A 26,299-nucleotide genomic window follows, 5' to 3' on the forward strand; every position below is an offset into this window, starting at 1 on the left:
AGTCAACAGGAACGCTGGAAACGTCACAGATCTGCCACATCTCACAGTTGGAGCATTGCACCCCGCTGAGTGACATTTAAGCACTCTGCCATTTCAGAGACAGTCTGTGTGTTGTCTGCACGTTCTCCCCAGTGTGTGTGAGTTTCCTCCGGGTGCTCCAGTTTCCTCCCACAGTCCAAAGATGTGCAGATTAGAGGGATTGGCCGTTCTAAATTGCCCCTTAGTGTCCAAAAGATGGGGTTACTGGGTTACAGGGATAGGGTTGCAATGTGGGATTAAGTAGGGTGCTCTTTCCAAGGGCCGGTGCAGACCCGATGGACTGAATGGCCTCCTTCTGCACTGTAAATTCTGTGATTTTATCTCTGATCCAGAGTCATGCTCCTCCTGCTGGACCAGGCGTTATAATCCAGACGGCTGGGTCCCCAGGTCTGTCACTACGGAGAAATGCAGCCTATAGAGTACTTGTAGAACCTCTTGACAACAAAGACAGCACCAAGCCCTCCTTCTCGATTTGAGCGTAGCATTGCTCTGCGTCCGCCAGGGCCCTTGATGAGAGCGCAACGGGGCATTCCATGCCATTGTCCCATCCGTGGGCCAGCACCACCCCAATGTCTTGGAGGAGGCATCACATGTCAAGATTAGAGGCCACGCGAATCATAGTGAGTGAGGACGACAGTAGCTTTTTTACTCCGGCAAATGCTTTGTCCTGTGAAGCACCCCAGAACCACTCCTGGTCCTTCTCCAATAATACATGGAGCGGAGCTAATAAAGTGGCCAGGGTTTGCAATGAACTTCCCATAGTCGTTAGCCAGGCCTAGGAACGACCTGAGCTCAATGGTGTTCTTTGGGGCCAGAGCACTTTTTATAGCCCTCCTCCATCTTAACCCATTGGGTTGCCTCCAGACGAAATGGCAGCCCTCCCACCCCTGCCCCTCTTCCCGGCTAGGAAACCATAAAATACTTGCGCTCTTGCCTAGGATCAATTTATGCCCGAGAACGACCCAAATCTTTGGATCAGCCCCATTATACTCCCCACCGACATACTGAGCTCTGAAATGTACAATGACTGATCATAAGCAGAGAAGGATACCCTATGCTCAGGGGCAGCATGGTGGTGTAGTGGTTAGCACTGCTGTCTCACGGCGCTGAGAACCCGGGTACAATCCCCGCCATGGGTCACTGACCGTGTGGTGTTTGCACAGTCTCCCCGTGTCTGCGTGGGTCTCACCCCCTCAACCCAAAGGTGATCAGGGTAGGTGAATTGGCCACGCTAAATTGGCCCTTAATTGGAAACAAAAATTGGATACTCTAAATTAAAATGGATATCCTGTATTCCACAGCACCCCCCCCACCGCCGTCATTATCTGCTTCCACAACCCCAACCAGCTTAGCGCGATGGCTGAAGGCTCTATAGCCAGTGGAAACAGCAGGATGGACATGGGGCACCCCTGCCTCGTACACCGGGTGGACATGGGGCACCCTTGCCTCATACACCGGGTGGACATGGGGCACCCCTGCCTCGTACACGGGTGGACATGGGGCACCCTTGCCTCGTACACCGGGTGGATATGGGGCACCCTTGCCTCGTACACTGGTGCAGATCAAAGTAACCCAAATTCATATTATTATTGCGAATGCTCACCATCGGCTCCTTATACAACAGCCGTACCCACACTGCGAACCACAGCCCGATTCCAAATCTTTCCAATAACGCCATCTAATAACTCCACTCTCCATCATCGCTGCCATTATCTCCTTACGCATCACCTCCATGTGTTTGCCGAACTGCCTCTCAAAATCATCCGGCCATCACCTCGGTCAAAGTCTCTACTGTGAAGGGTGCGGAACCACCCAGCGACCCTGCCTCCTCCATATTTCCTGCTGCCGGACTCGCCATTCACTCGGCGGCGAACCTTTGCTCGCCCCCTTCTTCCCAGCGGCTTTTTTCTGGGTCTTCGACATTCCCCACCTTCTTTGTGTCTTCCTGTGCCAGCTTATTAAAAACTGCCCACTGAAACCAGGCATTAAACTCCAAAAACCAGAGACTAGAGCAAGAACCACCTAACATGTTACTTCCACCTATATGCCACCACTAGAAGTCCCACACTGTAAAGTAAATAGGTCACCACTCTCGCGCAGAACACACACTTGCTCCTTTTTAGTCGGGCGCCTACTTGGGAAAAATCGCTGGAGCACTTCCTGCAGATTGTCCATAGGCTCCTTCTCTGTGGTGACTTTGGATGAGCATGTTATCCAAATAGATGGCCACCTTCGGAAGGTCCTGCAAGATATTCTCGATTACCCACTAGAAAATCGCCAGGGCCGATAAAACCTCAAACAGGAGGCCGGTGTACTCAAATAACCATCAATGAGTGTTTATGATTGCAAATTTCCTGGACTCCAGGTCTAGCTCCACCTGTAAGTAAGCATGGCTCACGTCAAGCTTCGTGAAGGAACACCCTCCAGCCAGTATTAAGTACAGATCCTCCACCATGGGCATCCGGTACCGGTCCAGGCGTGAAACTCTGTTCATGTTGAGCTTGAAATCTCTGCAGAATCGGACAGATTTGTCAGGCTTCATTACCAACATCACTGGTGTTGCCCATTCCGCAAACTGCACCGGGCATATGACCCCCAGATCCTGCAGGCATCAAAGCTCCACATCAACCTTGGCAAGCAATGCATAAGGAATAGGACGACGACCATGTGCAAGGCCTGGTGACTGTCGAGGGCAGCGTTCTCTGCACCAGAATTGGCAGCTCTGACCACCATGAATTCTTCAACCACATAATTGGCAATGTGGCCGGCTCTTCGCTTCATCCTCAGGGAAGGTATCCTACCAATCAGCAGTAGCTCAAGAGATCCTGACCCGGCTGCGGAATTGCCTCTGGGGCTGCCCTCTCGGATGAGGTCTGGTCTGGTCAGACTAGCACTCGTGATGTCCCATGAAGCCAACGAGTTTGAAACGAAGGCAGGCCAAACTATGGATGCCATAGTCCATGGTCCCCTGCAGCTCCTGCACTCCTTTCTCCGAATCCTCCGAGGATAGCAAAACCTCGATGGCCTGTTTCAAATCCAAGGTGGGCTCTGCCAACAGCTTCCTCTGAGCGACCGTGTTGTTTATGGCACACACTAGCCTATCCTCAACATTTCAGAGAGGGACGGCCCAAATTCTCAATGCTCAGCTCGACGTCTTAGGCGGGTCGAGAGGTCAGTGACCGATTCACCTGGAGACCACACCATTGTATTAAAGCTGACAAATTACGGAATCTTGGGGTCATATTGTTCAGAAACCAAAGTGATCACCTCATCAAAGGAGTTGGAGTCCGGTGGAGCCAGGTAAGTCAGACTTTTTATGATCCCAAAAGTCTGGGCCCTGCAGGTGGTCAAAAGCAGGACTTTCTGTTGGTCTTCCCACAAAATCCTGTTCACCTGGAAGAAATGCCTCATACGCTCTGCATACTGTTTCCAGGCCTGCAATCAAATACTTCCAACTTCCCGGATAGTAACATTTTGAACTATTAATAAAAATGAATATTATGACCGTCCTTTCTGGGATAGCAAATTATCGAATACCTCGGCGGTTCCAGGAGCGAGTGCAGAGTTTCCTTTTTCCCTCATCTCCAGTTTAGTAATTTGAGGAAGTCTGCAGTAAGAGACAGAGGTTTATTTAACTATATATAATGTTCTGCTCAAAGCAACAAATCATCCCCAGTACAGTCCTTGCTGGGAGAACTAACCACACCAGGCCCAGTTTTGGGCCGGCTTTTATGTTCATTTGTAACAAACTCCAACTGGGTGGCCTCCGCCCCCTATCTGGGAAGATCGTACTCCACAAGTCCTATGGGTAGATCAATAATGGTTTCCCCATGGTCCTGGTGGGGGTTATAACAATGTGGATCTCCATGAGCATATCACTCTCTCAAAGGAGGAGGCCACGTGCCTTCCTCAGTCTTCTGATAGGCTGTGGCCACAGCTGTCACTGCCTCCATTAGATCATAAAAGCATAAGACGTAGGAATAGAAGTAGGCCTTTTGGCCCATTGAGTCTGCTCCACGATTCAACGAGATCATGACTGAGCTTATGTGATAAGCCGCAACTCCACTTTATGGCCTTATCACCATAACCTTTGATTCCTTTACCGATGCAAAATTTGTCTAGCTCAGCCTTGAACATACTTAATGACCCAGTCTCTACAGCCCTCTGCAGCAAAGAATTCCATAGTTTCACTGCCTGCTGAGAGAAGAAATTCCTCCTCACCTCGATCTTAAATTGGCAACCACTTATTCTGACATTATGCCCACTGGTCCTAGACTCTTTCATGAGGGGAAACATCCTCTCAGCATCCACCTGTCAAGCCCCCTACTTCTGTGGCTCTGCCATGTTTTCCAGCTAGTGGGTGGCTAAATGGTGACCTTTTCTAAATGCATGTCAATGCCCACCAATTTGTGTCATTGACCAGTGGTCTGGACTGATTGCCGCTCTAGCCTCAGATGACAGATCCTGTCCAGAGGTTTCACATGGTTATGCAACTGCTGCTGGCACCTCATCTGATACTGAAGCTGCAGGAGAGACAGAAAGTTTGACAGCCACCTCCATTATTTTACTTACTTTATGTGGTCCCACATGCATGTCACCCTCGGCAACAGGCTATTCTGCTGTAATCCATTACAGCTCCATTGCCTTTTCCTCCATCAGTGTCACCATAGCAATGAAGAATATACCAACTTGTGTTTGTCTCTGCTCCCTAGGATTGTGAGTACATTTCCCCTGCAGCTAGGTATGTTGGGGAGGTGGTGGCATGGTAGTATCATCACTAGGCTAGTATTCCAGAGACTCAGGATACCCATCATGGTGGATGGTGAAATTTGAATTCAATAAAATTTTGGAATTGAAAGTCCAATGGTGGCCATGAAACCATCGTCGACTGTCGTAAGAGCCCATCTGGTTCACTAATGTCCTTTGGGGAAGGAAATCTGCCACCCTCACCTGGTCTGTCCTACATGTGACTCCAGACCCACAGCAATGTGGTCTTAAATGCCCTCTGAAAAGGCCTAGCAAGCCACTCCGTTGAAGGGAAATTAGGGATGGGCAATGAATGACACCCACATCCCATGAATGAATTTTAAAAAAACACAATGCCAATCTTTCCTCAAGGCCCAGCTGTGGTCATCAGCCTGTGCCGTGTTTTATATCCAGCATCATGTTACTGGAAGCCATATTGCAAGTGACCATTCAGCCTTGTCAATTACTTCTGACTAAGAGCCTCGGCTGTGAGACAAAACTGCTTCTCACTGTGTACCCCGCTGTCTGGTCATGCCTGATGCATGGGTCAGCCACGTCATAACACATCTCACATGTGCCATTTAGCACTTGCATGGGTCCGAGCTTGCAATTATGAATTCCGCCAACCTTTCCAGACTGTGCCATGTCACTAAATCTCTTCCAGGACTGCAACTAGAAGCTGCTGTCATCCTCAGCCACCTCCAACCATGTCTTTTTCGTGAGGTTGCTCCTCCCATCCACTGGGAAGAATAGCTCTCTCTGTTCCCTTACTACCTGCAGCATCATCTACAGGGAGGTATCACTTAACAATGGAGCCCCCACCCCTCTACACTCCACCCATTCCCCTACAAGTTTCTCTTTTCTGTACCTTTTCCAATGCCCTCTATGTGCAGCCTGTATGAAGGCCGCTGCCAGGCTTTTAAAAGTGGTGCCTTTCATCGAACTACTGGCACTCCCTCCTGCGTGCCATTCATAATTGGTCAGCTCCCCTGCCTGCCAGATTGGAAGATCACCAAGGGAGCCCTGCCACCTGCCTATGCAGCCACGCAACCCAGATACGGCGCTGACATCAGGACTTCCACTCAATGGACAAAACATGGGTCTGCTTGGGGTTAATTTTCAGCTTCATTGTCAAGGATGCCACCTGGGCACGAATGTGATGAAGCACATTGTCTGCCTGTCGCAAATGTATCCAATTATCATACCAATGATATGAGATGAAATTCGGACGCATTCTGTAACAGGCAGATGATTCACTCTACCACATGACCACCCAGGCAATGAAGTTAAAACTTGCCTTTATTTCACCTTCGGTCATTGATCTGCCTACTGGCCTTTATAACTCCAGCTTAGTATTGCATAATCATTCCCCATTGAGTCACATTTTTTGATTGTTTCAGCGAAAGAAGTCGGCAAAGCAAAATGCTGTTGTGGATCAGAATTTCGCACTACCGTTTTCTCACCTTTTTGGCCTTTATGCTGATCAGGTGGCTCAGTGGTTGCTCCAGGGACAGAGGCGGACTGGATATGTGACATTGGATTGTACTGTGCAGTCATATTGATTGGCATGGGGGAATCTAGAGAAAAACCTGTTGCTAGTATTTCATTTCCTTTGGAGAAGTGAGTGCAAACACAGAACACATGCTATTCTCTCAAACTAGACCAGAGGAACACTGAGGGCCTAAGAGAGCTGTAACCAGCACCCCCTCCTGGAAATAGGCTGTATTAACATATGCCACAAAGAAGAAACACAACTGAGCCATTGTGTTGGCTCCCTTATATCTTGTTTGCTTACTGCATACTTTCTAAGTCGACATGAAAAGAAGTCAGATAATTTGGCAACATTTCAGCTGATAATTTACTACATCCCTCACATTGTATGCAAACTCTGATGGGACTTAATCTAGTGCTCTACTTTACCGAATATTATTATCAAAAAGCCGTTGACAGTTTGTGTCTGTTTCCTGGGGGAGAATGAAAGTTTTAGAACTCAAGAAGCTATGTTTCATTCAGTAATTAAATGAAATCAACCAACTTTCATCCCCAGTATCTATTTGCTGCTCCAGACTGATCATAGTGTTTTACACATTAAAGATGTTTTAACCTACAAAGCATATATAAACATGGAATATGGGTTGTAATTACCACATAACTAATTTAAATGGTTATATTTATCCTTTGAAGAGCCATGTGGAAGACTTATACTTATTGAAAAAGACTATACATTAAAATTAGGTATCAATACAGCCCCTTTTATGCTGCCTCTATTTGATGTCTGAAGTTACCCAACTCTGTTTTTGCTGAAATGTAAACCCTTTGATTCGTTGCTTTGTCCATCCACTGGCGAACATGCTTTAAGACTGGGATTTCAAAAAGCTAAAATGTAATCGAGAGAAATTTGGTCATGTGGGTAATTAATAGTGTGTTAATTAAATATTAAAAAGGACCCAATCTCATGCAATATGCTCCGTGATAAGCATTGCATCACATCAAATTGTCAGATCAGTTGGAAGTAACATCACCCTGACAAAGATGACATGACATAATCCATGAACGACTCTACGGTTCCTGTGATATCAACTGGACCATTTTGCTAAAAACCTTTGCTCAGTGTCATGCATATTCATTCCTGTCCAAGGAGGCTGTCAGGCAAGGATATCGAAACAATGATTCATAAATCAGACGTTTTAGCAGTGAAGTATCTTGTTATCGACATTTTCTTCACAGTCGAGCAAATTCAATGAGGTTGTAAAGGCTCGCCTGCTGTTTATGCTGTCATGCCCACTATAGAGTGTGGTACTGAGCAATACTATAACTGACCAGTCCTCACAACCAAACCCCAGCTGCAGATTTCACAGCACAAATGGCCTTCGGATCTCCTGGCTCGAAAGAGAAAAATATTAAAATTCAATGATCCATGAGTGGATACCTGGTTAGGATGAGATCAAGTTCAACTTGGATTTATTCAATAATTGAAGGAAGTGCTGATAATCACCACCCAAGGTTAAATATAGGCAATGGCTGCTTATGTAATTAAATTTGGGGGGATGCTGGGACTGACAAAATAATCTCCTGTAGAATATGTTTCCAAGCCTTTTTCATGGCCTGTTCCCCTTGACCACAAACACACAGATTTCAAATCTTAAATGAGCAGGCACTATAAATTGTTAAAGAATATTCTTTAAAACTGGATTTCAGAATCAAGAATATCAAACCAAGAATGTTTTTATTGTGATACTTACATTCTAAATTAATTCCAAATTCAGTATTAGTCAATGTTAAAACGGACGACACGGTGGTGCCTCACAGTGCTGAGGCCTTGCGTTCGGTCTCGGGTGGATATGCAGGATAGGTGGATTATTTTAGAGTACCCAATTATTATTTCCAATTAAGGGGCAATTTAGCAGGGTCAATCCACCTAACCTGCACATCTGAGTTGTGGGGGTGAAACCCAGTACAAACTCCACATGGACAGTGACCCAAGGCCGGGATCAAACCCAGGTCCTCAGTGTCGTAGGCAGCAGTGCTATCCACTGTGCCGCAAAGCTGCCCCCCGGGGTAGATGGATTGGCCATGCTAAATTGCCCCTTAATTGGAAAAAAATAATTGAGCACTCTGAATTTTTTAAAAAAGTTAATGTTAAAACAACTGTTTAGTGCAATCAATACAAACACGGCATTTCTATTTGTGGTTCAATTGTTGTGTTGGGGTTCAGCTTTCTTTATCCCGGTCGAATTCATTGTCAGTTTAAATTCTCAACTAAAAGTGATTTTAAATCATCATAAGATATAAATCATCAGCTCCGCTTGTTACGAACTTCATCTTAAGATAAAATGTCCTCTCTCCCGAGAATCCAGTTGAAGCAAAGATATCTCTGTACAAAACATACATTATAGCAGAATGTCCCTTTAAATTCCACCTAAGGTCGTGCCTAACTAATTTAGTGGAATTTTTTGAGGACATTAACAGTGCGGTAGATAACGGGGAGCCAATGGATGTGGTATATCTGGATTTCCAGAAAGCCTTTGACAAGATGCCACACAAAAGGTTGCTGCATAAGATAAAGATGCATGGCATTAAGGGGAAAGTAGTAGCATGGATAGAGGATTGGTTAATTAATAGAAAGCAAAGAGCGGGGATTAATGGGTGTTTCTCTGGTTGGCAATCAGTAGCTAGTGGTGTCCCTCAGGGATCAGTGTTGGGCCCACAACTGTTCACAATTTACATAGATGATTTGGAGTTGGCGACCAAGGGCAATGTGTCCAAGTTTGCAGACGACACTAAGATAAGTGGTAAAGCAAAAAGTGCAGAGGATACTGGAAGTCTGCAGAGGGATTTGGATAGGCTAAGTGAATGGGCTAGGGTCTGGCAGATGGAATACAATGTTGACAAATGTGAGGTTATCCATTTTGGTAGGAATAACAGCAAAAGGGATTATTATTGAAATGATAAAATATTAAAACATGCTGCTGTGCAGAGAGACCTGGGTGTGCTAGTGCACGAGTCGCAAAATGTTGGTTTACAGGTGCAACAGGTGATTAAGAAGGCAAATGGAATTTTGTCCTTCATTGCTAGAGGGATGGAGTTTAAGACTAGGGAGGTTATGCTGCAATTGTATAAGGTGTTAGTGAGGCCACACCTGGAGTATTGTGTTCAATTTTGGTCTCCTTACTTGAGAAAGGACGTACTGGCACTGGAGGGTGTGCAGAGGAGATTCATTAGGTTAATCCCAGAGCTGAAGGGGTTGGATTACGAGGAGAGGTTGAGTAGACTGGGACTGTACTTGTTGGAATTTAGAAGGATGAGGGGGGAATCTTATAGAAACATATAAAATTATGAAGGGAATAGATAGGATAGATCCGGGCAGGTTGTTTCCACTGGCGGGTGAAAGCAGAACTAGGGGGCATAGCCTCAAAATAAGGGGAAGTAGATTTAGGACTGAGTTTAGGAGGAACTTCTTCACCCAAAGGGTTGTGAATCTATGGAATTCCTTGCCCAGTGAAGCAGTAGAGGCACCTTCATTAAATGTTTTTAAGATAAAGATAGATCATTTTTTGAAGAATAAAGGGATTAAGGGTTATGGTGTTCGGGCCGGAAAGTGGAGCTGAGTCCACAAAAGATCAGCCATGATCTCATTGAATGGTGGAGCAGGCTCGAGGGGCCAGATGGCCTACTCCTGCTCCTAGTTCTTATGTTCTTAAAGGGTTTCATTTCTTCCAGAGCTTTGGAGATAAGAATCCTAGGAGAGTTGGGGTTCTCGAAGCATGTAGAGTGATTCTACAACTTTTTATAATGGTTACTTAATAATACTTTATCATGAGCTCAAATCTTTGATTACATTCTCACAATGTTTTGAATATTAGAGTGTAAATGCAAGATAAACTAATCCAACTATATTTCAATAAAGTCCAAATTTACTTAAAAATAAATGAAAGATTCAAATCCAGTTCAAAAACAAAAGGAGGGAATTCAAACAAATTACAACTAGTTTTTAACTGACAATTAAAAGTATAAAGTGTAGTTTTCTGCTGCCTTTAACTCAGCTTGAGAGGAAATCATATTAGATCCCGATTCAGATGGGCGTGCAACGCTGACTGACTTAATTGCCTCAGTTTCTAATATTAAAAAATCTGTTGCATTTCAATAATATGGCAATTGTCTGTTATGATTCTGAGGCTCTCGTTTGAGTGAGAATTCTTGAAAACGAAAACATGCTTAACTTTGCATTGAAGCTGCAATGTTATCAGCTTAAGCCTGGTTCCCTGCCTGCAAAAGCATCTCCTCAAGGCCTTTCTGTCTGTATGGCCAGAATTTTACAATGATCAGGCAGACACGCAACCGCCCCACGTGCGCATGAAATCATGCATTGCCTGCTGATAATTAAGCAGCAAGTTAAGGGGATTAAAAGTCCGATTGGCTGGAATTTCATGCTGCCCATGCAATTTTTAGATTGGTCACTGACAGCATGGGCATTCAGCCATCCCGTTTTGTTTAGTTTTCTCATCAAAGGGTGGGATAAAAGGGGGCTGGAACATTGGCTCCGTGAGTCGTTAGGAATTCAGGTTCGAGTTTGCTCGAGAGTTACTGCTGAGATTTCGGACCTTTTGCTCTTGTTAGAGCACTGTTACCCTTGTTCTGAGGACTCTTTTAATAATTCTTTTGGAGTATTTCTGCCCACTGCAGCCTTCAGTGCACAAGACAGTGCCATCTGCATTTCAGCAGATGGGGATTTTGTGCTCCGCTGTGGCCACCTCCTCTGAGGAGGAAGAGGGGGACAGAATGGAGAGGAGGCCAGATGTCCACATGCAGCATCACAGGGAGCAACCTGTGGGAGGAGAGGTGCAGGCACAGGGGTTGCGGGGTCAGCAGGGAGGGCAAAGAGAATGGCACTGCAGAAGATGCCACTATCCTGCTGCCAGAATGTACAGGCAGCGATTCCCAGCTTGGGTCACTGTCCGTGCAGAGTCTGCACGTTCTCCCCATGTCTGCGTGGGTTCCCTCTGGTTTCCTCCCACAGTCCAAAGATGTGCAGGTTAGGTGGGCCGGCCATGCTAAATTGCCTTTAGTGTCCAAAAAGGTTAGGTGGGGTCACTGGGTTATGGGGATAGGGTGGAGGTGTATGCTTAGGTGGGGTGCTATTTCCAAGGGCTGGTGCAGTCTCGATGGGCCGAATTGCCTCCTTCTGCACGGTAAAGTATATGATTCTATCATTCTATGATTGGCCCAGAGATAGCCTTCAACTCTGTGGACACCCGATACCAGTGATTCTGAAAGTCACTGTGGCCAATTTGTATGCATCCAGATCTTTCCAGAGGTCTGTGGGGGATCTGTGAAGAGTGCCCCAATAAGTTGTCCATCGCTGGGTTAAGGTCATAACTGAGCTCTGTTCAGATGGATCCTTACATTCATTCATTACCAGCTGGACCAAGCCAATCAGGCTGAGTGAGCCAGAGGTTTCACAGCTATTGTTGGGTTCCCCCACATCCAGGGTGCCATAGACTGTACCCATGTGGCCATCAAGGCTCCAGTGAGTCAGAAGTGTTATCACTCCACAAACGTGCAGATAATGTGCAACCACAGAACTCAGATTCTTCAAGTCAGTGCAAGGTGCTGTGGCAGCTCCCATGATGCATACATTCTGCAACACTCCCTGGTGCCAAGGCTGGTCGTGGCTCCAGTTTAGCTGGTTGGTTGGCTGCTGGGTAACAAAGGGTATCCATTGAAAAGGTGGCTCATGATGCCACTCCGCACCCAAGGACAGAGATGGATGAGAGATAAATCAGAGTCATGTCTCCACAAGGGCAGTGGTTGGGAGGGATATAGGGTTACTGGAGATGAAGTCCTGCTGCCCGGACTGTTCCTGCAATATGCTCCAGTCTGCATGTCGCTTATTGACATGGTAAGCTACGCTCTGCACAATCTGACATGCAGATTCACATGCCTCAGAGAAAAGCTGCATAGGTGGACCTCGTGAGGAGTCCAGGCAGCACAGGAAGACAAGGAGGCAGGCTTGATGAACATACAGGGAGGCTGGAGCACCATGGAGACATTGATTCTCTGCTCCTTCAGCTGGGGTGACAAGGCTTGGCTTCCATCCTAGTGAAAGAGTGCCGCCTCTTCACACACATTTCTGAAATGACAATTCCATGGCCCCAATGGCACCTCACAACCTTGGTAATAGTTTGCTGCCCCTGCTGTTCAACGTATCAAAATCATGAAGGACACACAGCTCATTGCAACACAATACTCATTCCTACTTTTAGCAGACTTTCAAACAAGGAACAGAACATAAAGTGGTTGGCACAGTTACCCAAAAACAAAGCAGTCCTTTGATGAAATGAGCAAAGGTCACCTGTGAAAACCCATCCTGTGCTCACGATCCCTTAAATGTCCGCTTGTGAGCGCTACGTACCCCCTGCCACCCACACTGGCATTGGAGGCAGATTGCTGACTCTGCTTTTGGGTCGGCCCTGATAACCTTTGGGGTTGTCCTCTGGCCGGCAGGGCCTCAGCAGTCTCTGTCTGGGAGGGTGCGACCAGTGACATGGCTGGACATTCCTCAGTCGTCACTGTCTGAGAAGGTGCACTGTCACTAGCAGAGGGGCAAAGAAGCTGCCACACTCATCCGGAGCGCTGTAATTGGAGGGCACAGAGACGACAGACTGCCCAGCACTTTGAATGGCCAATCTATGGGAATTCTGGATTTATGCTTTTCACCGGAGAACACTGCATCCACCCCACCCCACCACATACCCCGGCCACTCACTCGCCTGCAACCCCCTCTCTGATACATACCTGTTGCACTACTGGGTGCAGGCCCTGGTTTGGCAGTAACATCGAGTCTGTCCATGGGATGGAAGATGATGATAACCCGCTCTGCGAGGAGCTCTGGTGCTCCACACCATTTGACAATGTCTGACTCCTGCCCACAGTAGCACTTTCCACCGCCACCTGGGTGATTCCTGCATGCGAGCTGGCCATTCCATCACACGGTCCCATCAAATCCCTGGGTTGACCGTGGTGGGGATGGTTGGGGGGGAGGGGTGGGAGGGTGGAGAGTCCAGGCCACCCTCAACATCCACCCATTCCCCATCCAACGTTCATCCATTCCCCCCCTCACCCTCTCTGGTCAACCCAGACCCCCATCCCTCACATCCATCTGACAGAGCATCGAGGCACATTGTAACAGTGTGAACAGTTGGTTAATGTGATCACGTACATACAGATTTGTGCCCTAGCCCCTATAACTGAACTGTGACAATTTAACGGGTGTCTAACTTTCTGGCCATACGGGCCCTAATGCTAACGTGGTGGATCCCCAGATCGTACAGCAGGAGTGGACGTGGCCTGCTGTAATTTCCACCTTAAGACCTGGGTCCCCATTGCTGGCCGTCTTCTGGGGCGACCGGGCTTGGATGGGCCCGGCTGCTGCTCTGGTGTCCCAGGTGTCACTCTGTTCAAACCACTGCCCAACCATGGACCGCTATGACTGGGCCACGCTCAGAAGCTCTGCTGCAATTTCCAGAACGCTATGCACTGCCATGGTGAGGGGTCCCAAATCCAGAGGTCCCCCTCCAGTCTTCCAGCGGTTATGGGCGACCTTCTCCTGGGGTGGGTAGCTGGTGACCTCACTTGCCAGGGCACCCGGCCAAAGTTCATGATAATTAACTTCCTGGTTTTGGCAGTATCCCTAGAGTAGTCAACAAAGAATCTCAAACGCAGTCAGACAGAATCCAATCCTTCATTAATTAGCTAGGGGTGCAGCAAGTGCTAGAGCACTAGCCTTCAGCACTACTACTGGAATATTGTCAGGGTCCGTAGCCTTTGCAGTTTCCAGTGCCTTCAGCCATTTCTTGATATCACGTGGGGTGAATCTAATTGTCTGAAGGCTGCCATCTGCGATGCTGGGGACCTCTGCAGGAGTCCAAGGTGGATCATCCACTCGGCACTTCATCCACTCGGCACTTCTGGTTGAAGATTATTGCGAATACTTCAGCCTTATCTTTTGCACTGATGTGCTGGGCTCCTCCATCATTGAGGATGGGAATATTTGTGGAGCCTCCTCCTTGAGTGAGTTGTTTAATTATCCATCACCATTCACAACTGGATGTGGTAGGACTGAAGAGCTTAAATCTGATCCGTTGATTGTGGGATTGCTTAGCTCTGTCTCTCACTTGCTGCTTATGTTATTTGGCTTGCAAGTAGTCCTGTGTTGTAGTTTCACCATGTTAACACCTGGACCGATTCAACAACTGTTACGGGGTTAGCACCGGCACCATGTGGAACACAATGGATTCCAATGGAAAACGGTGCTGGATTCGCGATTGATTTGATTTGATTTATTGTCACATTATACAGTGAAAAGTATTGTTTCTTGCATGCTGTACAAACAATGCATGCCGTACATAGGGAAGGAGAATGACACATAGGAGGCTGACAAGCTGCAGCCACATATACACACTTCACTCCCCACTCACACCATCCCAACCAACATGATAGCATTGATTGCACTGGAGCACACCCATCCCAGTGATGGGTTAGCTGGGGCCACAGGGCACCTAAGAGGGGTGGCCTGGGGGGACACCTATACGATTTGTAGCCCTAGGTTCACAGTGGGCAGTCAGTGGCGTGCGTAGCTGCATGGCTGCCTTGCAGGCCGCAGCAATGGTATTCTGTGCTCGTCTACCCCAACCCCACAGCCGATCTCCGCTACTCCTCCCCGCTCTGGCAGAAGCCCCCCCGGCCAGCGGCACAACTGTCAGCAAACTATAGTGATGTTGGACACTTTCCGTACCCCCTCTGTCTCCCTCAGCAGCCATGGCGCCTGTTTCATGATTTTTAAAAGCACAAGTGAACCTTTGCTGTGGGGAATTCGCCCCATGGAGGTGGTGAATCGTGGAGAGAATGCCGGGTCAGGCCTACTAATGATATGCCAAGGGTGTTTACTGTACGCGCGGAGTGGAACCCATTGACGCTGCTGTCGAGGCACCGAAGAATTGCGATTTGGCATGAATCCAACACCCGCCACGATTTTGGTGTCAAAACCGATACTCCGCCCAATTGCGGTTCCCGATTCTGACGTCAGCCGGCGGAGAATCTCACCCCTTGGGTCTCAAATCAGCATTGAAGCTGATCAGCATAATGATCGGGTTACTCGAGTACTTTAGTACAGATGCTAATCCCTTTACCAATATGATTGTACGTACAATTTGCATCTGTCTGTGACTGATGGCTGTGGATGCCATTTTGGAACTGAGAGGGAAGTTTTGAAGGTGTTGCTGAGCCCAATGTTTGCCCTTAAAGATGATACTATGCCACTTAGCCAGGAAAGAAGTATTTTCCAAATGAACCAGCTGCTGGAGCCTTTTTCTATGGCTAATTTTATTTCCTTCTGTGAAATTCAAAGCAGCAAATATAAGAGTACAATTCACCCTTCAGCCCGGTGATCTTAATTTCTATGAGTTTCGGCCTTTTCTTGAATAGGCATTGAATGATGTAAGAGAATCATATTCACAAAGGCAAAAAGTTATTTCCATTGAATCGCTTGCACTTTTCCACAGGTTCACTGTAAATGGTAGACAGACTTTAAAATGTGAAATACATAAAATAAAATAATCTTGGAGTGTCTCAAGTACTGACGTCAAATCCAGGATGAAAAGGAAATCGGAAATTTTCAAGTATTTGATCATATTCTGTACAGGAATATCTTCCACGATATTCAAGGAGTGAGGATGGAGTTAGTTGTAGCTGTTCTGTTAGTTGAAAGTAGCAGCAGAATAATGTTATAGATATCGATATTGCACCACAAATAAAGGAGACATGTTAAAAATTGTCTTATTAAACAAAATAAGCTGTCAACATAGTCTGGACTGTTAGTGAGTTATAATGGATATAATACTCAGGGAGGGTAGGAGAGATAAAGCCCTCCTTTGTCTGTGTAGTAAATTCTAAACCTTGAAGACTGTGATCCATTTCAACAAGTAGTTTGATGCCTGACAGGAATGATTTTAAAAGGGTGTGGAGACAGTGTTAGGCCAAACTGGCCATTCATGTTTGGTGCTTCACTGCCTTCAGGAAGTTTGAAGCAGAATGATTGTAGGAGGGTGCTGAAGATCAGGAAGAGTTCCATCTTTGCCATCTGCTCTCCCATACAGATCCGTTTTCCTAATCAAAGAAAAAGAACTGATCAGTATAAAACACACTGGTATTGCATTATAGCACACCATCATTCCTGGTCACACGCACGTTATAACATGGCTCAAATGTAAGCAAATTTTTAACTCCACAACAGCACAAGCAACATGAGATCAGCATTTGAGTGCCGCAGTGGAGGTTCAGACTGCTGCCTTTGTGGCTGCATGTATAAGTGTGGAAATGGGCTTCCAGAATGCCACAACACTCCTGAAATCTGTTCTCTATCAGGTCTGCTCCCTAAAAGCTTCTGCAGATCTGGACCCCTGCTGAGAGCCCTTCCACCCATTCTTCTTCTTCTCCTACTCTGTATTTTACTTTTAATTTCTGTCAAACAACATCGCTGTCACTGATAATTAGCTTTAAAAGTGTGGTGCCTCATTCCTTCAAATTTTAATTATTGTTGGAGATTTTTCTGTCTCCTCTCTTCATCCCATTTTTCTTTCTGTCCCACTGTTTCACTTTCTGTGCATGATCAAGTTAAATATTTTAACATGTACTCCCTAGTTTGACTCTGCATCAATCAATAAGGATTTAACAATCTGATTGGCTAACTGCATGTTCTAGTGCAAAGGTCCATCAAGTCTATGGGAAAGTGTAAGTGTCTGAATGGCTAGCAGTGTTTATTTGTTGGTGCCTGCAAAATTTAGCCCAATGTGTTGTATAAAGTGGTGTATTGCAAAGGGTGGAGTCTTACCATATTTTTTCAAAGTGTCAATTCCGGTGAGAATCCTGCCAATGGTGGGAAAACGCACCAAATAGTGAGCCTTTTTAATAAAATTAATTTTCTCCTCATGATTCACGGTGCACTTGTGGCAGTTAGGCTCTGATTTGTTCGCCATGGGAAAAAAAAAATCTCTGCCATCAGCGGGGCACTCCTTATAAACGCCCCCCCCAACTTGTGCCAAGTCTAGTTGGGGGATGGCTGCCAGAAAGACAGCACCAAAATTTTCAGAGGGAGCCCTTACCAAACTACTGGATGGTGTGGGGCAGAGGCGTGATGTTCTCTGCCTGCGTTACCGCAGGCGTCCATCAACCAACCCTGCCAGGGAGGCAGTGGCCACTATACTATGGGCCAGCTCGCTACATAAAGAACAAGTGTGCCTCCCTGTGTATACCATTGCGCCCTTCACACACCCTTCATATCTCCACGGTGATCTCTCACACAGCCACCTCACAGATTCCCAACACTTCCCGTGGCTGCCTCCCCTTCCTCACTCCCTATGCCCCCCCCAAAGTAGATAATTTGTTCCTCAGATCCCTGCTCCCACTCACGTCCCACTCACGCCAGATTTCATCACCACCAGAAAGGACTGTCGCCTACGCTCTTCCCGTCTGTCTCACTGCAGGACAAACTAGAGTACAACCAGCGTGAATGGACACAGACTGCCAGAGTCGTGCCTGAACTGAGATGCCTAACACCCTTTGAGGAGAGAGCTCTTGAGCTGGTAGGCGATGAGCAGGACCGCACCTGTACAGAGGGCAAAATGCAGGCAGCAGACAAAAGTGAGAACCGTCAAGACATGCAGCCATGGTGCAAGCCTCACGTGAGTTAACTTACTCCCATCATTTATGCCCCGTGATGCACCAATGCCATCTTGCTTCCCTTACAGGTCAATCAGTCGAACAGCCCGGACCATCCTTGTGCCATGTAGGGGCCACGGATCCAAGCAGCTCCGAGAGAGACATCTCAGAGACTAGCATCAAGGAGGAGTCACAGCTGTAACCACCCTCCATCAGCACAAATACTCACACTACGGTGGGAGTAACTAGTAGGCAGGCTTCTGGGTCACTGACTGGTGAGCACCTCATAGCAGACGATCCACAGCAGGCAGAGGAAGGAATGTCTCAGGGAACCAATACTCAGAGGGATGCCGGAGCCCAGGACTCTGAGACCCTGGCCGATGACGTGCTGCTCGTTCCGGTCATCCCAGAGCTGCTGGAACTGCATAAGCAGGGTTGCGAACATCAGGAAGGGATGACAGAATCCATCCTCAGACTACAAGGCTGACTGGAGGAGTCTCATTACCTGCTGTCCGAGGAGGTATTGCCGTCACTCCTACGCAATCAGGGCAACACTGCAAGGTTAGCGTCCACAGTGGAGACCTTGGCGTATTCCATGGTTCAGCTCATGATCTCCACGGTGCAGGGCTTCAATTGCATGGTGCAGGCATTTGTGGGATTCCATGACTATAATAGAGACTTCCGGGTGTCAATTCAACTAACCCTATATCCCATTGAGGAGTCCAGGGGCCCCCGGGCACCCAAAGGGATGAGGATCAGCAGAGTGCAGCCTTTGGCTTTCATCCAGCAGATCCTGGGCGTGTCCAGTCCATCTGACACCTCCCTCCCTGTGAGTGGCATCACACACCGAGTAGGGCAGTACTGCAACACCCATGCAGCCTGAAAGAAAGCCCCAACCCTCAAGGTCCAGGTCAACGCTCCTGGTCCCCTCCAGGGAAGGTAATCCCCCCCACCCCAACAACATTAATCCTCAGGCCCTCTGTTCTCTAGTGATGAGGATGCCAAGGGCTGAAAAACTGTTGAGACGCTGCCCACCTCATACAGAAGGTGGAGAAAAATACCGGCACCCCTGACCTTGGAATGCACAGGAGCTGTGATTTGTCATCCTCCAGACCACTATGGTGTGGGGCACCCTTTGGGGGCTATATTGGAAGTTTCCGCCCAATTGGTCCAGGCACCAGAACTGCATTTTGAGCAGTCCAATCGTTTGCTCAACCAGTGCACCGTTGACACACAAGCCTCATTATAGCAAGTCACACTGACGTCATCAACCACTTCCTTTATCCCCGAGGAGCTACCCTCCAGCCACTGCTCTCCCACAAAGACGACACAGATCTGCGAGCGCTGCAAGATGTAACTATCAGGAACGCTCCCTGGGAAAGGGCCAGCAAGGAAAGTGCTGCCTACACACCGGCTGCCAGACCCCTTTAAACTTAAAGGCTCACAGACATGAAGGGCTGTGACTGACCCCCCGCCCCCGAGATGCCAAGATTGAATCCCCCCAGCCCCAAGTTGAACTTATCTGGGTTCCCCACGTCCTTTTTGCTGCCCCCTCTGCAACAGGCACTCTGGAGGGTAATGGCGACCTGAGTGCTCAACCCCGATATCCCCTTTGGAGGTGAGGTTGCCAGGTTCCTGTCTTCAGACAGCTGTTGTAAGTCGGACTCCGATGACCGATGAATATTCAGTAAGTGGGGAAGTCCTGGAGGGAGGGTTCACTAATGATATTATAATATTTTATAATGAGGTTCCAGACCTTCCGTTGCGGATTTCTCATCACACCACCAGGGGACCTGAAAAATCTGAAACTGTGATTTCATTGTAGAGAATCGATCTTACTGATTGTCACTGATTTCCACCCATGTCACCGTTCTCATTGGCGGCCACTGCGGGTTCAAAATCACCCCCAAAAATGTCTCAGTTCCACTAAAATACAACGGATTTGGATCTCAAAATAATACAATTATCTATGCATTCCTCCCAGGTAGAAAGTCTGCTGGATCTTTACTTTATTTCCTCCTTTAATCATAGGATAATACAATGCAGAAGAGGCCTTTCGGCCCATTGAGTCTGCACCGACGCATGAAAGACATCTGGCCTGCCTACCTAACCCACTTGCCAGCACTTGGCCCACAGTCTTGAATGTTATGACGTGCCAAGTACACATCAAGGTACTTTTTGAAAATAAATTTAGAGAACCCAATTATTTTTTTCCAATTAAGGGGCAATTTAGCATGGCCAATCTACCATCCCTGTACATCTTTGGGTTGTGGGGGTGAAATCCATGCAAACACAGGAAGAATGTGCAAACTCCACACGGTCAGTGACCCAGAGCCAGGATCGAACTGGGACCTTGGCGCCGTGAGGCAGCAGTGCTAACCACTGTGCCGCCGTGCTGCCTCTCAAGGTACATTTTAAAGGATGTGAGGCAACCCGCCTCTACCACCCTCCCAGGCAGTGCATTCCAGACCGTCACCAGCCTCTGGGTAAAAAAGGTTTTTCCTCAAATCCCCCCTACACCTCCTGCCCCTTACCTTGAACTTGTGTCCCCTCGTAACTGACCCTTCAACGAAGGGAACAGCTGCTCACTATCTATCCTATCCATACCCTCATAATCTTGTACACCTCGATCAGGTCGACCGTCAGTCTTCTCTGCTCCAGCAAAAATAAACCAAGCCTATCCAATCTCTCTTCATAACTTCCATCCCAAATGTTCCATCCCAGGCAATATCCTGGTGAATCGCCTCTGCACCCCCCCAGTGCAATCACATCCTTCCTATTATCTGGTGACCAGAATTGCACACAGTACTCCAGCTGTGACCTCATCAAAGTTCTATTCAACACCAAAGCAACCTCCCTGCTTTTGTAATCTACGCCGCGATTGATAAAGGCAAGTGTCCCATATGCCTTTTTGCACCACCCTATTAAACTGCCCTTCTGTCTTCAGAGATCTATGGACAAAGACACCACTTTTGTTCCTCGGAGCTTCCCAGTGTCAGGCCATTCATTGAATACTTCCTTGTCAAATTACTCCTTCCAAAATGTATCACTTCACATTTTTCAGGGTTAAATTCCATCTGCCACCTTTTTGCCCTTTTGACCATCCCGTCTATATTTTCCTGTAACCCAAGACTTCACACTGTTAACCAACCGGCCAATCTTTGTGTCATCCGCAAACTTACTGATCCTACACCCCACATAGTCACCAATGTTGTCTACATAAATGGCAAATAATAGGGGACCCAGCACAGGTCCCTGTGGTGAGCCACTGGAAACTGGCTTCCAGTCATGAAAGCAGCCTACTTTCATCATGGTCTGTCTCCTACAGCTAAGCCAATTTTGAATCTACCTTATCAAGTTACCCTGTATCCCATGTGTATTTGCCTTCTTTAAAAGTCTTCGACACCGCCGCCTTCACGGGGGCCATCACTTCCTCCTGCAACTCCTTCATCGCAGCCATCATCTCCTTACGCATCACCTCCATGTGTTTGGTGAACTGCCACTCAAAGTCTCCGGCCATCACATCGACTGTGAAGAATCGACTGTGAAGAGTGCGGCCCCACCCGGCGACCCTGCCTCCGCCATCTTTCCTGCGCCGGGCTGACCTGTTCACTCAACGGCGAACTTTCACTCGCCCCTTCTTCCCAGCGGCTTTTTTCTGGGTCTTCCTCATTCCCCACCTTCCTTATGTCTTCCTGCACCAGCTTATCCAAAACCTGCCCCTGGAACCGGGTGTTAAACTCCAAAACGAGAGCCTCGAGCAGGAGCCACCCAATGTGGGGCTTCCACATATATGACGCCACCGGAAGACATCAATATCGGGCGGAATTTAATGGAATTGTTTCCAAGTTCATTTGTGGTGGGTTTTTCATTCAGGGAGATTCCCACCAGCTCTGCCGGCAAGTTCCTCACAGCTATCCAACGACACTTGGAGCTAAATTCTTGCGCAAGATTTCCACGGGCGAGATGCGGACAGTGGAAAAGTCAATTGACCTTGGGCAGGATTCTCCGGTTGCCGCGCAGCCAGAGAATCCCGCCCTTAATCACTGCAGGATTCACTGGCCTCTTTTTTCTGGGCCATATTCTCAGCCAGTTGAGCACTGAACACGGAGTGGCACTCACAGATAACTAGAAATGGATTGTCCACTTATCAACCTAGCTGAAACATGACAGTGAGTTCAAATTGCAGAAATAAGTTTAAAGCGTAACATTTCACAAATAAATAGGCTCTACCTATTCCAAATGGCATAAATGCTTCATTTCTCGTAATATTTCCATTTGCATCCAAGAAGCGAGAAGGATTAAATTCATCAGGATGTTGCCACATGCTTGGATCTCTATGTACTGACCACAGATTTGCAACCACTATACTTCCCTTGGGTATAATATAGCCTTTAAAGTCTGGAAAAAAGTAAAATACGAATTAGCATCACATATAAAGGGGAAGGATTAGTAGCAGAACTTAAATTCAATCTGATTTTTATTTCTTTTAGTCCCATCTTCTCTGTCTGTTTAACATTTTATATACTTATAAATTAAAATTGTAATTTCTGGTTTCAGTGCATATGTACTTTCTTAAATATATTTGAGGGCTTTTACATTTTATTCTTTTTCCCATCCCCATTTTATCTTCGTTGGCTGTTCCTGTAATATTGGTTAGGAGATAGCCACATGCATCTTGGAGTGGTTCCAAACAGTTCAATAACTGTTGCAGCTTACTCAGAGTACTAGCCCAAACGATTTAAAAGCAGGCTCTCATTAATGGCACCACAAATGAGCAACAAAATCACATCAGCCTTTTGAGTCTCATACTGGCTACATATGAGCAGAATAAGTTTAACTGTTGTGTGGCCAGGGAAATGTAGAGATTGCAATCTGCTTTCCAGTTCTCTTTTGCATCTGACAAGAACACAGGATCTTAAGATTGTAGCAAAATGTGATATAGAGGGTGCTGAGGTATGGTTTTAACATATTACTAATTAATCTCCCAAGACATTGCACTTCAGAAGTTGAAGGATACTGTTTATATGGAAATGTCTTTTATAGTATTACAATAAATTAGCAGATACGTTGATTGGGGAAATGGGGCTGATTTGTAAATTTGTATGGCGGGGAGGAGGTGGGGAAGGTGTTGATATGGTGAGCGCTTTAGGTAGGGTATGGGACAGTAAATTTGGTTTCATGGCTGTGGCAAATGAAAGTTTGTAGTGTCGACATTAATTGAGCGGGTGAAGTTAATGAATATGGGGGTAATAAATAATTGAGATGCGCAGTTACAATGGGGCAGTTGAGAGCTGATGAAGCAATGTAAATGGTGAATAGTAGATATTTGCAGAGCAACTAACAGTTGAAATATGAAGACTTGGAAATGGGCATTTGGAAAGTAAAATACTGTGGAATACAAGTTGCAGATCATTTTTGCTAACGCATTGCATGCTAACAAATAGTTAGTACAGATAAAATTAATTTAACTGCTCATATTACCTATCGAAGTGGGGTTACTAGGATAGGATGGAGGTGTGGGCTTAAGCAGGGTGCTCTGTCCAAGGGCCGGTGCAGACTCGATGGGCTGAATGGCCTCCTTCTGCACTGTAAATTCTATGATTCCATGAGGTTGTCAAAATTAAAGTCGGGAAGATTTCAAAATTGATTCACTGAAATAAATTAATGTGTTCTCGTTTGGAGGAACAAAAATTAAGACATTGAAGGTCAAGACAGGTTCTTTCTGGCTCAGCTAAACAAATAACTGAACATTTACCTGAAAAATTCTACAGTTGGCTTTCAAGTCATCAGGAAAGAAACTGAATATTATTTCCTGCACTGAGAAAACATAATTGGAAGCACTGACGTACGACAAGGCATGCTCAGACTGCCACCACCATGATGCTGATGACAGCGATAATCTGGGGCAAAATATCAACATCAAGCCTACGTTTTTGACAGATGCTAAGACCCTAAAAAGAAAAAAACTCTACCAAAAGACTCAAAATACACCTGTAGTAAGTTAATTATTCTGGAGTATGTCTTTTTATACCTTATTTTATTTTGGACATTAGAAACTCCAGTCACTGAGGTAAACAGTGGTCACTCTTAACAACTTTAAAATATTGTATCAACCTTATTGGTTTATTCATTGTTTAGTTGATATTTCTGGGCCTTGTCGTTACAGGTAAATCTGGATCGGGTTATGGTTTGTTCTTATTTCAACCAAAGCATGGTCTATGATGGTGCACGCCACACAGGAATAGGAACTATTGTTTCTTTCTAAAATATACTAATATATAGACTATTCAACGACCCTCCTGCTGGAAACTTCTTTGTGATTTCTGAAAATTTTTAACAGCTGGGCCTCACTTCCATAAATTTTCTATCGTCCAAAACCGGACAGAACCATCACCAGGCTATTGGGTGGGAGGCGGAATTTGGCAGCAGGAGACCACCGCCAGGAAAAAGTCCCAGCAATCACATGTGGTTGTGGGAATTCTCCTGTCCCAATCAGCATGATGGGGCTGGTGACAAGGTATTAAAACTTGCCTTGCAAGTCCCCTTTTTGCTCACAGTCTGTCATCTGGCCTGCAACTAAAATTGCAGATAAGGTGAACAATGACATAATTGGATCCAAACTGCATATTTAAAGGAGAACTTTAAGAAGGGTCCTGCTCGTTTGCTTGGTGTGGAGTAGATTATTAAAAGAAATAATCTCAGGAGATCCAGGTACAGAAAGATCGTTTATTAGACAATGCATTGGGGGAGCACAACTTCAAAGCAAGATCTCTGGAGCTGACTCTGCCCGGTTGAGAAAAGGCAAAGCATTATTTACATCTGAACATTGTCTGGTTCAAACTTTTCCATTAAACAAGTTGCAGGTGTTCACATGGCAGAGTAAGTACTTTTCACCCTTATCCCTCTATGTCCCCTCTCTAATCTCTTCCATTGTTGCTAACCAGCTAGATCTTGCACTGATAGTTATATCTGCTACTTTATGTCATAGAAAGCAAGTTGTAGAGATCACCAAAAACAAGTTACTGATAAACAAATTACTGATTTGGCCCCAGAAGGGGTCTGTGTCCTTATGTTACTGGGTGCTGTCTTTACCCTGGGTGCGGAGTTTTCCTTAGCCTTTCTTAAAGCACTTTATAAGTTCAAGAAAACCTCCCTAAGATCCTTTAATAGACTTTAATTATTGTCTGCTATAATAAATCATTGTAATTAAACAGTATTCATTAGTTGCCCTCTTACACGGCTCAAAGGAACATCTTAGTATGGGACATGGCGATAAAGCAGCGAGATCAGAGAGGGTAAGCCACTGCCCTCACTTACATCACTCACCTGCCCATTTACTGTGTCACGCATGGGGCGTAGAATCAGGACCAGAGAGGGACAGTCAATATTATAATCATTTTGCATATGTCGTCAATTTCTATCAGATCAATAATGTAAGAATGTAGCACATCAAACATAACTTGGTTAACTCTGTCCCTGTTCCAGCATAAAATCTAGCAGCATATGTTTGAACTTTCCTGTTTAATAACTGTTAATTCAGAAGCACCCTTACCAACAGTTTCTGATGCCATATGTGGAATGGCAAGTGGAACCACCGTCGTCATCCGCTGAATTTCCATTATTGTTGCTTCTGTGAAGGGCATGTGAACTTTGTCTTTAAGGGAAGGAGGTCTAGATTCACCAACAACAATGCTGATCTCTCTTTGAACCCTTTCTACAAAAGGGGAAATTAAGGGCATATTTACAGAATATTCCATCAAACCTTGCATTAGAATACCAGGTTACAGATTGCCTGGGAGCAAACATTTTGTGCAGAAAATCATAAAACTTCTGTTTCAGTTGTATTAGAAATGGGAGTAGATTGAGAGCAATATTGTAATCATGACCTGATTGGAGCAAAACATCATAATGATTTAAGAATAAGTTCCACAGAAAATGTCTGCTTCCAATAGCTAAAAGAGCCCTGACAAATGATTCTAGAGTTTAAAGTAGGACAACAAAGGATGTTCATTATCATCTTTGGGCATAACATTTGGGGTTGCAAGAAAGTTAAGTGAGATTCATTTGCTCTTTAAAAATGCAAGCCTCGATGAAGAGGCTGTGCACATCAATAAAATAAATGCAACACTTGGGCAAAAGTGCTTGACAAATTCTTCTAAGTTCCAGTAGGCATAGGCCCAAACTGCTCACTCTTTCTTCATACGATAACCCTTTCACCCCAGAAATCAATTAAGTGAACCTTCTCTGAAATGTTTCTATTGCAATGATATGCTTTCTTAAAGATCTGTAAAGATTT

At 46.1% G+C, this 26,299-nt stretch overlaps 1 protein-coding gene across 1 annotated transcript in view; it reads right to left on the reverse strand.

Moving 5' to 3' along the window:
* Positions 1-15,649: 15,649 nt before the first annotated feature.
* cyp2u1 (cytochrome P450, family 2, subfamily U, polypeptide 1) overlaps positions 15,650-26,299 on the reverse strand; it is a 28,587-nt gene continuing 17,937 nt past the window's right edge. The window contains exons 3-5 of the mRNA XM_072512444.1: positions 25,556-25,717; positions 22,234-22,401; positions 15,650-16,449 (exon numbers count right to left, since the gene is read on the reverse strand). Of these exons, the coding sequence (XP_072368545.1) occupies positions 16,259-16,449; positions 22,234-22,401; positions 25,556-25,717 (521 nt within the window). The 3' untranslated portion in view covers positions 15,650-16,258. The remainder of the gene's footprint in view (positions 16,450-22,233; positions 22,402-25,555; positions 25,718-26,299) is intronic.

The sequence above is a fragment of the Scyliorhinus torazame genome, chromosome 7, assembly GCF_047496885.1.
Source record: "Scyliorhinus torazame isolate Kashiwa2021f chromosome 7, sScyTor2.1, whole genome shotgun sequence".
NCBI lineage: Eukaryota > Metazoa > Chordata > Chondrichthyes > Carcharhiniformes > Scyliorhinidae > Scyliorhinus > Scyliorhinus torazame.